General features: G+C 38.5%; 1 protein-coding gene across 2 annotated transcripts in view; it reads left to right on the forward strand.

Moving 5' to 3' along the window:
• Positions 1–584: 584 nt before the first annotated feature.
• Positions 585–16,855, forward strand: part of CDIN1 (CDAN1 interacting nuclease 1) — a 205,721-nt gene continuing 189,450 nt past the window's right edge. Inside the window, exon 1 of one of the 2 annotated variants that reach the window (XM_034994492.1) lies at positions 585–1,061. In XM_034994492.1, the coding sequence (XP_034850383.1) occupies positions 961–1,061 (101 nt within the window). In that variant the 5' untranslated portion in view covers positions 585–960. The remainder of the gene's footprint in view (positions 1,062–16,855) is intronic. The other variant, XM_034994493.1, reaches the window with a different exon arrangement.

Genomic DNA, 16,855 nt, shown 5'->3' on the forward strand with positions numbered 1-16,855 from the left:
ATGTCCTAATAAATCGCCTCAGGAGGGCTGAGATCTATTTCAACACCTCAAGAAAACAGAAATTCATTCAGTGACTCATTTCTCCAAACATTTCTTGAGCGCCTACTATTTTCTGAGAGGTCAAGATACAAAAAGGAGTAGGAACTGATTTCAGTCAGTAAGCACCTAACTCTGGGGAGTGAGTTATGTGCTTTACTGTGGGCTGTTGGAAGGTGTCGGTTTGTTTTCTATTCTGTGTCCCTACATGACCAAAAGTGCCTCCACGCGAGCTGCAGAAGTTGTCGGACTTCTCAGCACAAGCCAAGCCGTGTGTCCACAGCTGTGCCGGTGGGGATTCACTGCCAGGTTCCCGCTCTCAGAGTGCGGAGAGACTTGGGCGAAGACGACTTTCTTTGTCGGCCTCCGATTGGAGCTGCGCTAAAACGGCGCGTCTGGAAGCGTATTCAAATCGCGCGCCCAAGCAGTCTCTTTCCGGGGCTCACGCTTAAGGATCGTGCGGCACCTTTATGCTCTGCCGCCCGGCCTGTGCGCTGGGGCTCCCTGGCTTCTGGTAGCCGGGAGAGTGAATTCAGCAAACAAACGAGGTTGATCCCTGGCGGACGCTGCCTGCACGGGAGCCCGCAGCGGTTTAGGCGCCACGTCTGTGGACGGCAGCTACTTCCTGGTCGTTTTGCCCTTAACTATCATGGCGGCCGGTTGCCTTCGGCCGGGCCCACTGCGGCTGCTCAGAGAGCCAAGGTAGGGCAATCGGGTCTACAGCCCTCCCCCCGTCGCCGAGCAGCTGGGTGAAGCCTAAGCTGTGCAGCAGCTAGTGGTGAAGGGGGTACAGGAACAAGCCAAAGAAGACTAGGAGCCAGCGCCGTGCCGCTGAGTGCCCACCCCTCGTCTCGCGGCACCAAGGCTGCTGGAGCCCAGGGTGTGTTTTCCTTGTCCCCGCCACTTTCCAGTCCCTGGCCCAACATGATACTGACCAAAGCCCAGTACGACGAGATAGCCCAGTGCCTAGTGTCTGTACCGCCCACCAGGCAGAGCCTGAGGAAGCTGAAGCAGAGGTTCCCCAGGTAAGTGTCCGTCTCTCCACTCGCACGGCGCTTTGCCCGCAGCAGCTGTGCCTGGGCATCCCAGCCAGCGCTTAGGAGCCACGTGTCACACACGAGCGGGGAGGAACAAGAGTGTCTGGTTGTTGGGAGATCAAGGATGTGAGAAGGTTTCTTCTTTCACCTGCCTTCCACAGGAGACTCTTAAACGGATGAATCCCTGGCAGTCTCCCAAGACCTTGAAATTAAATTCGAGTTCAGAAACGTTTATTGAAAACTTGGTGTGTTCTATGTGGTGGCGGCACATAGTAGGTGCTTCATAAATGTCTGGTTAATTGACAGATACTAGGAATGAATGATAGGTGGCCGGGCCCTCCCAAAGTGGAAATGCAAATTCTAGATTCAGAAGGAGGAAGTGGAAGACCCTTTTCGATTGGCCCCTGGAAACAAACAAGGGACCACAGGCCTAAAGAGGCCTCCTGCTGTTCAACTTCGACTCTCTAAAGCAATTAGGTGATCTCAAGTGTTTGTCAGTCCAGTCAGAGACTGGTGCGCTAGGGATTCCACTCTTGGGTCAAGACTGGTCATTTTAACAACCATATATACATATATATGCATATATGGTTGTTAAAATATATATATATGTGTGTGTGTGTGTGTGTGTATATACACACACACACACACATTCCAGGTGTAGTTCATACTTCCCACCCTTGCACAGATATCACCAAAGAAGTGTTTTCTTGAAGAAAGAGAGATTACTGGATAATTGGTATTAATAAAGTACAAATTGAAGAGTAAATTAAAGGTCTTTATGACCTCTGTTTTTTGAAGGAGTCAGTTTTCCTCATCTGTAAAATATTTTTAATATTTTCCAGGTATAATTAAAGGCAATATTTTTCCTTTTATAGTTTGTAAGACTTTTTTCAAACTTGCCAACAAGGAACAAAATTGACAGATTGGAATTTAATTTTCTTTCATTAACTCTCGCCAGCTCTGTCAATGAACAATGAAATGGGGGAAGGCTGGTTAGCTGAGGGAATAGGTAGATTTTTCTGGGCAGTTTGAAGATGGAGCTCTTGTTATGTTCTCATATTACTACTGTATTTTTGCTTCTCTTTCTTTTCCTCTCCCTTTTCCTCTCCTCTTTTTCCCCACCTCTTTTTATCTCTTTTTTTTTTTTTCCCCTTGTCACCTTATCTCCATAAGAAGTAACCTCCCCATATGCTTATGGAGGACTTAGGAAGTACACTAATGAAGGATGCCCTTCGTTAGGGGCACCATGCTCTCTTGCCTATTCTCTTATACGCTTTTTTCCCCCCCTATTCATGATATGGCCAAATATTTTTCAATTTTCCCAAATACCATTCAGGGAATAACTAACTCTTCTTCCACTGGAAACTTTATTTACAGAGTCTGTACTACTCTGCAAAAGAAGGGATTAAAGGGTCATTTAGCAGCATGAGTGGAAATTCTATTAACAGTGTGGTTTTTGGAGTTGACTTCACAGTTTTCATAACGGCACTGTTTTACACTAGGTGGTTGTTGCAGAGGCCTTGAACAACCTTTAGATTTGGTAGTTCATTTTACTAGAGAGTCAGATAAGGACCTCATAGATAATTTCTGGTGGTTCGAATAGGTTAAGTGACTTGTCAAAATCCCAGAGATGTTTAATGGCAAAACAATGTAGAATACAGGTTTCTTGACTTTCAGTTCAGAATTCTACATTAAGCTGTCTGGATTAGTCTTCATATTAATAATAATAAGAGTGACAATTATTTTTTGTTGGCATTTGCATACACTGAGTTCTAAAGAAAAAGTACTGAAATGGTTTTGTTTTTGTTTTTAAGATTTTATTTGAGAGAGAGAGAGGGAGAGAGAGCATGTGCAGGAGCGTGGAGGTTTGGGAGCAGGGGGAGAGGAAGAGTGAGGGGGAGAGGGAGAAAGAGAATCCTAAGTAGACTCCATGCCGGGTGCAGAGCCTCATGCAGGGCTCCATCTCCCCACCCCGAGATCATGACCAGAGGTGAAATCAAGAGTCAGAAGCTTAACACACTGAGCCACCCGGGCTCCCCAGTATGGAAATGTTTTTTAAAAGTTGCTAAAGTTTTATCTTCCTGATTTTAAAAGTTGTGCATGCTCAGTAAAGAAAACAAAAAAGTATTCATAATTGCCTGGCCCAGAAAGGTTCTTTTAACATTTTATGTATTTCCGTGTAGTCTTTTTTTCAGTGTAATACTGCCCCTACTAATATAGTTTGTAGGTCTTCCTGTTCTTACTTCACATATTGTGAGCACTTCTCCTAAAATTCTTCACAGTTTGTTTCAAATAAATAATAATATCACATTCTATATGTACCATCCACTTTCTTATTATTGGACACCAGAAGTTTTGTTTTTCTAATTTTCTGATGTAGTTGTTATATAATGCCCAGTCTTCTGCTTATTTTCTTACTTTAGATTCACAGATGTGAGAGTGACTGTATCCGTAGTTTCCAAACTTTTTGGTCTCCAGATCTCTTTATGCTCTAAATAAGCCTCAAAGACCCCAAAGAACTTTTGTTTACGTAGATTACATCTGTTGATATGTACCAAAATACAAATTAAAATTGGGAAATTAAAAAAAAATAATTTATTTAAAAATGACAATAATAAACCCATTTTGTGTTAACATATTTTTATGATTAATAACCATCGTTTCAAAAAAGTAGTGAGAAAATGGCATTGTTTTACACTTTTGCAGATCTCTTTAGTGGCTGTCTTAAATAGAAGGAAGACATCTGCTTCTGTATTCAACCTGTTGTAATATGTTGTTTTGATTAAAGAATATGAAGAAACCCTAGCCTCAGACAGATGTAGTTGGAAAAGAGAAGAATAATTTAATAGGCTTTCTAGATAATGTGGATATTTTTGTTACTACATAAAACCTAACAAGTGGTATTTTCTCAAAGGTTAATTTACAATGTAGAATGTGAAACCATATCATGGAGCTTTTCACTCTGTTATATTACAATCCACTGGCCTGTCTTGAACTTTGAGTGGATCTTTCACCCATGCGTGATTTTTATCATCCATGCATTGTTTGTTTGTAAAATGTTGGTTGTGAGTTATGCAAATCTTCCAAATGTTGTCACCTTTCATTATACATTATCAAAAAATCATATTCATTAATATCCCCACTGATCTCATCAGAAAAGTATGTAAGATTTGAAGCTGTCAGGCTTATGGTGATGGGTGCAGAGTTTTCCAATATTTGAATTTTCCCTTGAAAGCAAATTTTATCATTGCAGCAAATATTATCAGTTGTTTTCTTTGAAGTGACAGGCTCACATTGTTTATTTTTCAGAAAATGTCTTCCAGATACCCAAATCTAAATAATTATACTTTGTTCATTGCTCATTCAAGTAAAAAAGTTGTCCCATGGAAAAAGTGGCTAGTTCAGCTCTACAACAATCATGTAAGTGTTCTCCCTTGAGTCAGCCATCATACTTTGATATGCCGTAGATGTGCTTTGTATTTGCTTCTTACTTTGTCATATAGAATGTTAAAAGGATGCGTATTCAAAGGTTGAGGTTTAATAAAATTAATAAGTGAATCTTAAGATATTCTTATATGAAACTGGCCTTTTTTTTTTTTTTTTTTTTTAAGTAAACCCTATGCCCAACATGGGACTTGAACTCACTACCCTGAGATCAAGAGTCAGCATCCTCTACCAACCAAGCCAACCAGGAGTCCCAAACTGGCTTTTTTTTTTTTTTTCTTTGTCCTGCAAGTGTGTTGCAGTGAAATTTACGGTGACTCCTAGAACAGTTTGCCTTGATTTATGCGTAGGGGCTAGCAGTTTTACCCACTATTGTTTTTGTATCATCCATGCAGATTTCACACAGGGAAAAAGGTAAATCATGTCTTACTAGTTCCATAAAAATAGTTTTGACTTTGTAGACCCCTGAGAGGGTCTCAGGGACTCCAGGAGTCCACTGGAGTCCATTGACCACACTTTGACAACTATGAGCTATTTCAAATCAAAGGATATGTATATTTTGAAGGATTTTGGTGTATATTGACAAATTAGTATCAAAAAGATTATACTAAGGCACCTTGGTGGCTCAGTTGGTTAAGTGTCCAACTCTTGATTTCAAATCAGGTCATGATCTCAGGGTTGTGAGATGGAGCCCCCGCCCTCCCTTGGGCTCTGAGCTAGGCCTGGAGCCTGCTTAAGGTTCTCTCCCTCTCCCTGTGCTTCTCCCCCCACCTCTCCCCTGCCTCTCTCCCTCTCAAAATAAAAAAAAAGAAAAAGAAAAAAAAAGATTATACTAATCCTATTACTACCAGGGCAGGGGAGTATCTGTCTCTACAACTTTGGCCAGCATTAAAGAGTGTCATTATTTAATCTTTAGTACGATTGATTAAGAGTGACATTTTGTAATTTGCATTTTTTATTATAGTGCATTGTGTATTTCCCCAGTTGTTTATTGACCATTTAACTTTCTTCTTTTTGAGTTACCTGCCTGCTGTCCTTTGTCTAATTTTATATTGGAGTGTTTGCTATTATTGTTTATTGATTTGTTATTGTTTAGTGATCTGCATATGTTAAGGATGTTGATCCTTTACATGTCATATCTGTTGCAGGTATTTTCCCAGTTGTTTGCTTTTAAATATTGTTCTATTTTTTTATTTTTTTAAAGTTCTTTTTAAAGATTTTATTTATTTATTTGAGAGAGAGAGCATGCGTGAGTGGGGGCTGGGGGGTTGGAGAGGCAGAGGGAGAAGCAGACTCCCCCTTGAGCGGGCAGCCCACTATGGGGCTCCATCCCAGGACCCTGAAATCATGGCCTGAACCGAAGGCAGACCCTTAACTGACTGAGCCACCCAGGTGCCACTTTTTCTGTTTTTTATATGCTTAACTTTAAGTTTATCCTTTTTTTGCTGAGAAAGTCCTGTCCTGTCCTAAGACATGAAAACTAAATCTTCACCTAAATTTTCTTCTAGATTCTTTGTGGCTTTCTTTCTTATTAATTTTTTAATTTGTCTAGCTAAAAGGTGAAGATGTGGCTTAATCCCCACCCCCCACCCCCCATACACTCACTGTGGCTTCTTGCTAGCCTCACTTATCCATGACTTCCTTGTTTTCACTGAAATTACAAATTTATGTCTTTACAAGTCACTAGGTTGAGCCTGTGCAGTCCTCTTAACCCTCTGGTTTTATAATCGTTCAATTTAAAATGAAGGGATAAGGCTTTATGATGTCTAATATTGTACAGCTCCAAAATTCACCCTCCTATTCTTTTCTGATCTGCAGTTTTACAGATAATGGACCCTTTGGGCCCAAGAATATAGGGCATACTGTATCTAAGTACTTGCTGAGGATACATTCATTGATTTGCATCTCCCAGCTTATTTCCTGGACGTCCTTATTCAGGTAGAAGCCCCCCAGCCCAGTCAGGTTATATTTTACATTTTTTTTTCCTGCCTAAACACTACATATGTATCTGATTTTAGTCATTCTTTGAGAGTTCCCATATACAGTTCACCCAGGTTCCCCTAGTGTTAACCTCTTACATAACCATAGTACAATTATAAAAATCAGGAAATTAATTTTATTGTAGTTCGGTTAATTAATCTATAGGCCTGTTTTGAACTTTTGCTAGATTTTTCACTAACATCCCTTTGCTATTCCAGGATCACACATTACATTTAGTTGTCATGTCTTCTTAGGCTCCTCCAGCCGGTGGCTGTTCCTTACCATTATTTTTTGTCTTTTATGATCTTGACAGTTTTGAAGAGTACTGGCCAATTATTTTGTAGAAGCCCTTTGTAGTTGATGTTTTGTTATGATTAGATTGAGGGTAAACCTTTTTGGCAAAAATACCCCAGAAGTGCTGTTGTACCCTTCTCCGTACATCATCTCAGGGGGTGCATGACTTTTTATGTTTTATTGCTGGTAAGGTTAACCTTATTCACTTGGTTAAGGTGTGATGTCTGCCAAGTTTCTCCATTATAAAATTACTACTATTCCCTTTCCAATAATTACCTTGTGGGGATATCCTTTGAGTCTATGCAAATATTCTTTTTCTCATATCACACTTTTCTGTTGATATAAGCATCCATCAGTGGTTCTTGCTTGAAATTGTTATCACCGGTATTTGCCTAATGGTAATTTTCCTATTTCTCTCACTGGAATACTCTTTCAACTAATATCATTTACTACCACCATTTCATGTGAAACAATCCATCACACAGTCAGCCCATGATTTTCACTAGTACTTGCAGTTCATTCACCTCTCTTGGCATTTGGTCTGTCATAATTCACTGTGTGCTCACTATGTCTGCAGCACTATTCGAGTATTTTTTAGAAAACGGATAAGACATTGTAGTCATTAATTTTGAATAACTTGTAGTCTGAGGAAAGAGTTTAAGACATATCCAGTAGCCGTAAATTATTAGAATCACAGAATCCACAAAGAATTTGTGGAACATTTACTACATGTATCTTGAGTCAAGTGGGTTTCTTTGAGGAGATATGCCTTGGTTAGAAATTCTTTTGCTGATAAACTAAGCCCTTTGGCACAAATTTAATTTTTCCCTGAGTTCCCTTGCCGTGCATTGGTTATTTGGTTGCTATTTATGCCTATACTAACGAGTCAGAAGTCAAACTCTTGATACCATACATCTCTAAGCAAGCAAGTGTCTTTACATTACTGCTATATCTTTTCCCTTAGAGATTCTGGCTCAGCTGTTTCTAAGAGTGCCTTCCCCATTATGTTTTCTGTCTTGGCCCACAACACCTACTGTTTTCCCACTCCTGGGCCATAGTATAGGCAACCATTTACTCATATGAAGCTATTCCTAGATAAATCTCACAGGGAGTAGTTAAAAACTTGTTTGGCCGGGCTCCCTCTATTTAAACCAATAGAATTGGTTCGTTTTCTTGAGATCTTCACCTACTTTTACCTGAGAACTGGAGGTAGGGCTGGCTGTATTGTGTATTTGCCAGGGTAGAACTTAGTGGTAGTTGATGGTGGACCTAGGGTCTGGTCTAGTTAGGAGTGGAGTAGCCAAGGGACTTGCTTGGGACAAGCAGTTTTATTTAAGTTTTACCTTTGTTCAGGGTGGCTTAGTTTATTTTGGTGCTGCTGTTGACTACAGTTACCCCCCCCACCTCCAGTGATGCATTTTAAGCTATTCTCTTGATCCATGGGGAGTCTTGTATTCCGTTGTGTTTTGCTTCCTATAACGGTTTGTTCTTGGGGAATGACTTGGTTTTGCCACTTTTATCTGAGTCACAGTTGCCTCATCTGTAAAAAAAAAAAAAAAAAAAAAAGGGATAGAGCTCCACTGCTAAGAAGTAGAAGAGGGATTCAAACCCAGGCAGGGTCCGGCTGCAGACTCTTACTCTTACTCTGTGTATTGCCTCTTGCCATTCAGGTCCTTAAGTCTGTGGTGAGGATTAAGTAAAATAAGGCATGTAAAACACTTAGCGTAGTGTAGACGTTCTGATAAGTATTTAATGGATGGTAAATATGATTATTGTTATTATTAGGATTTAGTAGCTGGCCTATAGTAGAAGAAATGTCTGAGTACTAACCTTCCGAAACATATAAAACAAAATTTTGCTTTGATACGGATCAGTTGATTATATGGCTCTGAACACATGGATTTGATCATTAGTTGAATATGGCCCAGATATCAGAAACTTGTCTTAAATCTTTCATAGTAATATATAATGTCATTTAGAAAAAAACAAAACCAAACTTTTGAACCCAGATGCACTGATTTTTAAGAATTACAGTAGCACATTGCAGTCTATAATTAGTAGTGATTTACTTAAATTGGAAGATTATTCCTATTCGCCTTGTTCTCACAGTTGAATTGATAGTTGGTTCTCAATTTGTGGTCAATTTTCTATTCTTTTGATAATGCTGTGGTGCACCTGAGTTCCAGAATAATGAATGAGAATAGCTTGTAAAGGGAGAAAAAAATCAGCCTTTTATTGAGCTGGAAATTCTTTTGGTGGTTTTGCTAAGGAAATAAAACAAATTTACATGACTTTCAAAAATAGTACTCATGTACTTAGGAAATATATCTAGGAGTATTTTTTTGGTCTTTAGGGCAAATTGGAAAAGAAATTGGCCTAAAAAGTGGCCTAAGAAAAGAATATGGTTATTTCATGTATTTCCTTTAGTCATCTTTTAAAATATGATTTTTTATTTCATAAGATTTCAGGTTTGGGCGCCTGGGTGGCTCAGTTGGTTAAGCGACTGCCTTCGGCTCAGGTCATGATCCTGGAGTCCCGGGATTGAGTCCCGCATGGGGCTCCCTGCTCAGCAGGGAGTCTGCTTCTCCCTCTGACCCTCCCCCCTCTCATGTGCTCTCTCTCATTCTCTCTCTCTCAAATAAATAAATAAAATCTTAAAAAAAAAAAAAGATTTCAGATTTTTATTTTGTTGTTGCATTGTACACCTAGCCTTAAAGACTCTTCTGGAAGATTATTTTATTAAGGATATGGCACCTTGTGCTTTGATCAGATATCTGTGCCTTTTTGGATTTTCATGGTTGCAAAAGTAGCTTGAATTTCTATGAAAGAGTATTTGGAGAAAACCTCAGATAATGTTATCTTGAGAAGAACCCATGCTGACTCTATTTCTTATTAGTTTGAGGGGGGAAGTTTTCATGTTATTAGATTATTAACTTCATTTTAAAGTCTATATTCAGACATCAAACTTTAGTCTACTAAGTAATAACTCGTATCAGAATGTTTACAGACACAATAAGGAGGAATTATATATCTCCCTAGGAGAAAAATGTTCAATAGATGTTTAGGGTAATAAGATCTTATTATTTGACTTTCAGCAAATGTTGACTGAATTTACCAGTATGTTTTTATTACACCTTTTGTGCAGTTTTGCCATATTGGTTGAATTTTCCTTAAAAACAAAACAATCAATATACAAGTACTTTTCCAGAGTTAAGTAGGAAAAGTGACCTTAATGTATAAAAGTTACATACTGGTGTGAAAATCATATGGGAGATGGATAAAGAATAAATTTTCCTTTATTTTCAGTTGGCTTTTTCCTGAGAGGAAATGTTTTCAAATGTTTAATTCAAGGTGCCTTTCTCTCTTTCTGCTGTTAGATTTCTTCTCCCATGAGCTGGTACACAGTGAACACAGTAAAGGTGTTGAGGTGCAGCTTCTAACTGAATGACGAGTCCCCATTTCTTAGGGGGAATAGAGCACACAGCCAGCTCCAGGATGGTTTGCTCGCTCCATGGGCTTCGAGACCAGCATGGAGCAGTCTGTGCCTTGTGTATTAAAGATAGTAATAGCTGGTCAGAAGTCCAGCTATTACTGGACTTTGGGGTCCAGTAATAGCTTGGCCACTTTGGGGTACTAAATACCTGCCTCTACTTTAGTTCTTTCCTCTTTCTTTCCATCCCTACCTTTCAGGAGGCATCTTGATATAATGTATTTAAGAGTTAATAGTTCTTCATAACTCAAAGCTTCCTTCTTGCCAGGGAACAGTGACAGGATTGACATTGTCAACTTTTTCAAGTGCTTTCTCTTGCCTGAGGGCTGATCTTTTCTGTTCCTTCTGGTTTCAGGACAGTGCATAAAGTTTTTTTATTTGTCTTTTAACCTAAAGAGGATAAATACAAGATTAGAGTTTACAGCTCATGTTTGGTATTCAAATCGTGACCTGATAAACACCTGAAGTATCATTGAGATAATGGAGAGGTCTGCAATTTTCTATCCAAAGTAAAGTGTTAAAATATCTTAAGAATTATTTCCTTATTTCCTTTATGTGTTTTCAATATTGAGATTCAGCTGCTTAAAATGTTTGAAAACTTTTAAACTTAGAGAAATAACTTGAAGACCATGGGAATAAATATTTTGAATCTGAGAAAGCAGTACAAGCAGAGGAAAAAGTAAGTGGATTCATGTTTTTTGATACTGTTATTCAGTCAAATAAGTAAGTACTGGGTCTTTCCCTGACCAGGTGCTGGCACCTGCTAATTGGAGTGATTCTGTATGAAGCTTGGGCTTTTTCTGAGGATGTCCTGGGAGTGGTAGTCATTTACAAGACTAAGACTTAAAAATACATGGTACGTTGTCACCCTCCTCTCCCCTCCAACATAACTCATCTATTTCTCACATATTTATTTTTATTATTGTTGAGACTTGTCCTTTGCTCCAGGCTCAAGAAAGGATGAGCTGTAAACTCTAATCTTGTATTTACCCTGTTTTAGGAAATAGGAGGCATAGCACGCCCTTGATACTTACCAGGGTTATCACTTCATGACTGATGGAATCTCCAAACATGCAGTGAGCACTAGAGAGGATGGCAAAGGTCTAAAGCTTTGTGGTGCAGGTGTTTGGTTAAGCTCACTTAGTAGCTGATTGATGTGGTCATCCCCAAGTCAGGCTAGTGGTATGAAAGATTCAGATTTATACTCCTCAAACTCATGAATTATGTTTGTCATGAATATTTGTGATCACTCTCAGAGGGTCAGGGGATGACCCTGGCGATGTTTAATCTAGGAATGCTGTGGGTACCCAACTCCAGGGCCAGCATGAATAGAAACACAGAGTGAAATCTCTTTGTGGTTTGTCACTCATGGCTGTGCCACACCTTAGCCTCCTGAGATTCTCTAACTTATAGGGTGGTGTTTAAGACTAGTAGGGGAATAAGGCTCTTTGTAGGGATAGCCTTCTTGGTAGATGGGATGTGGGAGAGTAAAGCGTCATTTAAATGCATCTTTATACAATCACATTTGAAATTAGACTGGCAATTTATTTTTTTTTCCTCTTTTGTTTCTGTCTGTAACTCTTCCAAGCTGATACCATCTTTTGCTCAAGGTATATTACACTGCTATTTGTTTTTGCTGATAATATTAGTAGGGAAAGCTAATAAAATTTGAAATTAACTTGCACTTCAAGCCCCATTTAGCTAAGATAGTAAATGGACTGGGGCTGTGAGAGAGACTCTTCGTTGTATAGCATTAAAAAACCCCACAGACTCTTACAGTTTAGATGTAACAAATAGCTCACAAACATCATTTCTTAACTGGCGAAGTCAACATTATCTGGATTCTTATTTCGTGAGGCCAACTAAAATACATATGTAAAAATAAAATACATTTAACCTCCAGTTTATAACGTTTGAATTTTTATTTGCACTGTGGTGGACATGCTGGAGACTCTTCCAGCGCAAATCACAAAAGTTTCTCCAGAGGAACCTGCGTACCTGTCTCATTATTTTAGATTCAGTGACTTCTAGAGGGTTGGATTGAGATACCAATTAGCCACCATCTAGTCAAATCAGTTAATGTTGTCGACGCAGAAACCGAAGGAAGAGTGCAACCGGGTGATTTGAACAAAGTTACACATCTGGAGGTCACACTCTCCCTTTGTGCTCTTTAACTAGAGATCTCAGATTCCTGTCTCCTGAGGGGCCAGACAGGTACCAACAAGGAGTGAATGAATGAAGCTGGCCTGGTTGGGATCGTGGCTAAGGGGAAGGACAGTCGTGGGTACTAATGTAGCAATGGCCACCTTATGCCACCTTATGCCCTGTGCCGCTGGGTCTTTTATTCTCTAGAAAGCAGCTCTCTATCTCACTTTTTAGAAGAAATATTCTGAGTTTTAAATGTTGTCACTTTGTTGGAATTTTTAAAGACACTGTGGGCCACTGGTTTCCTGCCAGACAGAACAAGTCTGTGGGCTGAATTTGGCCCACAGCCAGCGGGTGCTGGAGCAGGCTCTTTCTGGCTTGTGTGAGCTGATGATAAGTATCTTTTCCTGACTCTACATAAACTGTGACCTCACGTCCAGTAGCTTAGTATCAGCCACGGCGGGAGTGTTTACACCACAGAAATTGGCTAACGTGTGACAAACCTGGGCTCTCCCCACTGCCACCAAAGGCATTTCTTAAGCCCCCCTCACCACTGCATACCATCACCAATTTGAGACTTTTGCATTGCACGTTATGGCCCTATAACATGTCTTTTCCAGAATTTTCTTAACCCAGTTTATTCTGTTTTTTTTTATCGCTTTTTTTTTCTAAAAGGACTCAAAATGCTTACATCTGTATTTCATTTATTCTTACAATATTTTTGTTGGGCTATTCCCCCCTTTTTTTTTTGTCTAAAGAGAGGATACATATATTTTTTTTCCCTACCATAGTTAATGTGGGAACTAGAATGCCAGTTGTGAGCCTTAGCAGTACCTAGTATATTATTGGTATTATATATATCATAATGTACATTTGATTGAACTGACCTGAGAAAAATGCTGCCTGGTTAAAAAAAAAAATCCACATATATATGTCTCATTTAAGGAAAATTGATTCCTTTCGAAATAGATTAATTAGCTAACTTTAGGGATATTACAGTGATTCTTTACACTCTCTGGGAATTTGGAAATGTTCCAATGGTATACTTGAGGGTTTATCATGTCAGAAATTATTTTTTTGAGAAACTTCAAGCTTAGCTGTTATGTCTTCGGTTGGCGGTCACTCCAGTATAAAAAGAAAATAAGGCATCTCTGTAATTATAATGAAAAACAAATGGGAAGATACCCAGTTGATTATAATTTGATTTTGTCCAATTTTATAAAGATTCAATTATCACATGTTCAAATGTGTTTCTTTTCTACGTTTAAAGTGTCAGTAATAAAGTAATATGACAGTATATAGCTAAAACAAATGGATAATAAAATTAACAACATTAGGCAAGAATATGTGCCTTTTAGAATAGCAAGAGAAGTTCTTTGTGGGGATAGGCCCACATGAGTGGGCTGGCCAAGTGGTGTTGAGTTTGGCAGAGTTGTCATAGCCTATGCTTGACCTTGGGTGCTTTATTAGCTCTCTCTGCTTATGGTTAATTATTTTATAAATCGATAGGAGGCAAAACCCATTATTGGGAACTCCAGAAGGTGGTTCAGGTTTTTGTTGTAAAGGCAGTTTTATAAATTGGCTTAAAGAGCTTGGTTCTGGAAATAGACATATGAATTCTGGCTTCATGAGTTACTTGCTGGGTGACCTTGGGTAACTTACTTCATGGCTTGATGCCTTATTTATAAAATGGGATTGTTATGAACTTGAAATGTGGTAGTACATATAAAATGAGTAGCATAGTTCCTAGTACTGTGCTGAATAAATTTTTGCTGTTTCTGTTATTGTTACCATTATTGATTTAAGGATGTTCATTGCAATGGTATTTTTGCTTATAATAATTAGACTCAGAACATCAGAACTGAAAAAATTTTGCCTAAAACCAGCCCCTTTATTTTCTAGGTTTCCAAAGTGTTTTTCATTTACTCCCAGGATAATAGGAAACCTACTTTTAGTCAATTACAGTAAAGTCCTTAGATGATAGTGGCAACCAAGATGGGATATATTTTGGGATGACAGATGAGGATATGTAGGTTCAGGTTGATTCTTCTCCCCCCCCTCCCCCCCCCAGGGTAAGTGAGAATGTTAAAACCTGAAAATTTTTAAGTATTTTCTTAAATACTTAAGGAAGGAGTCTAATTACTCTTCAAATATAAACTTCCATATTCTGGAATACTTTTATATTCCCGCCCTACCTTGATAGCAAGGTGGTTATGAATTTATGAAAGATATTAGGATGAATACCAGTTTTGGAGTCAGGATTCTGCCACCAGGAACTAGCTGGAGTCCAGTAATTATGTGAGTTCAGGTGTAAGTCTTCCAGGGCATGGAGATTTTGTGGGATGCTCCAGATCATAATATGAGTGTAAACACTGGTTTTAGTGTTTAATATAGGTATTAATAAATTTGAAGAATGAGTGCTTTTTAAACAATCTTAAAATCTATCCATGCTACTAATACTGATTATGAAAAGGTCTTGTGGTAAACACAAAGAAATTGCATAAACTTTTTAAAGAAAATAGGTATATTGCCCCTTAAGGCTTTGGTTATTAGTAATTACAGTGTATCCTAGAATGCTGCCTGCAAAGAATTTGCTTAATTTATCTTATTTGTGCAGTTCTGCCAATCATATCGTTGGAATAATAATGAATTGGGCAAGATAGTAATTCTTCCCCTTCTTTTTCTATTCTGTTTACTGTAGAGCATATCTTCTAGGTTCTAGGTTGAGGAGAGGCTTTTAGGTTTAGACCTATTTCACACTTCACTTAAGCTACTTAGACCAGATTGGAATAAAGGTATTAAAACTGGTTAGAAATCATTGTGTTTAATAATAATAATACTTAAAAATTTGAATGATACTCTGAAAAATAGTGCCTGTAGCCAAAGGTAATGGAAAAGTCATAATTGTACTATGGAATGTATTTTGAGGACAATGCCTTATAACTCTTCTGAAGTGTGAAAACCAGACTCGGTTAGTTTTATTTCATCTGTTAAGGGTGTGTGAGGAGTCTAGATTTGGTACATTGTCATGAAAAATATTTTATTCATGTTATAGCTTTTTGGACAATTGTATTCTGCACTGTATTACAATGGCACAATAAATTGCTGAATATACTGTCTGCTGAATATGACTTTACCATGAAAAATTTGATGCATGGAGAAGGAAAGGTTGGAATATATCAACCTTTTCTGACAAGGGACTTTGAATTTTGACCTAATACAGGTGACCTTTGTGCGCAATAAAAGTGAGCTTAATCTTGAGGTCAAGGTTGAGGTGAATGGCAGAGCTTATGCTGATTGTGGGTACTTCGGAGCCTACCCAGCTATTGGCTAAATGGGAGTATGACACTTTTTTTTTTTTTTAATTTTTAGCATTTTCAGGAGCTTATTTATAGCAAGTTGTTTAGCTCTTTAACACTACCCCATTTCCTCAAAGCTCAGCTATCTGTTTAGTTGTGGTAAGTTCGTCCGTTTATTTATAAAGTTTACTGTTTCTGAGTGAAAGGTATGAGTGTGCTATTATTTTCTGTTCCATAGATAAGCCATAGCTAAAAATAAAAATGTTCTTAATGGCTTAAAGAAAAGACAACTGACATATATAACCTTGGAAATGAAAATATATCTTCTTTTAAGAGGTTTATTTCTTTGAGAAGTTGAACTCTTATTATCTAACTTTGGAACTGTCAGAAGAATTTTTAAGTAGTTTGTACCTTTATCTAGATTATAATTAACAGAACTCTCATGAATTATTGTCTTAAAAGGTTTAGATGATTTAGAGACGGGTTATTCCCTTGAAAGTTCCTTTGAAATGTACCCACTAATGCATTTACATTAGAATATTACATGATATAAAATATTTTAAAGGTTTTTCTTGCTGTACATAAAAGGAAAATTATTTTAAAACACAAATTTCACTATTAAATATCTCAACTGTTTTGTCATAGGTAAATTACATCTTAGCAAATATCAGAAAAAAAAAAAAACCTGTCAATGTTATATTGTCTGAATATTGTCTGAACTTAGTGAATATTCTGCCCAAATAATTGTTAGAAGCAACAAACCGCTGGGGGGAGAGTGTCAGAGCCTCTAATGGAAAGAACTTCTACTCTTTTAATCGAGCCTGCAAAATATATTCCCTGGGACTGATCAGCTCTGAAGCACTGAGGTTTGATGATTGGAATGGCAGGAAACCATGCTTTCAGGACATAATGAATTGACGAGGCCATCCATCATTTGTTAGCATACTCTGAAACGTGGGCTATGTGTGCAGAGGCCTGTGATTTAGTAAATACTTGGGAGATGAATAGAGCTTACACACAAGGGAAGATATTGCTGTCCTTCAGCAGCCTGAGACCCAGGCGCCTGCTGAGAAGGCCATCTGACGGCACATCATCAGTAACCGGCCTGTCACAGTCAGCGGTGCCCACCG

The sequence above is a fragment of the Mirounga leonina genome, unplaced genomic scaffold, assembly GCF_011800145.1.
Source record: "Mirounga leonina isolate KUSES-001 unplaced genomic scaffold, KU_Mleo_1.0 Mir_91, whole genome shotgun sequence".
In the NCBI taxonomy this organism is placed as follows: domain Eukaryota; kingdom Metazoa; phylum Chordata; class Mammalia; order Carnivora; family Phocidae; genus Mirounga; species Mirounga leonina.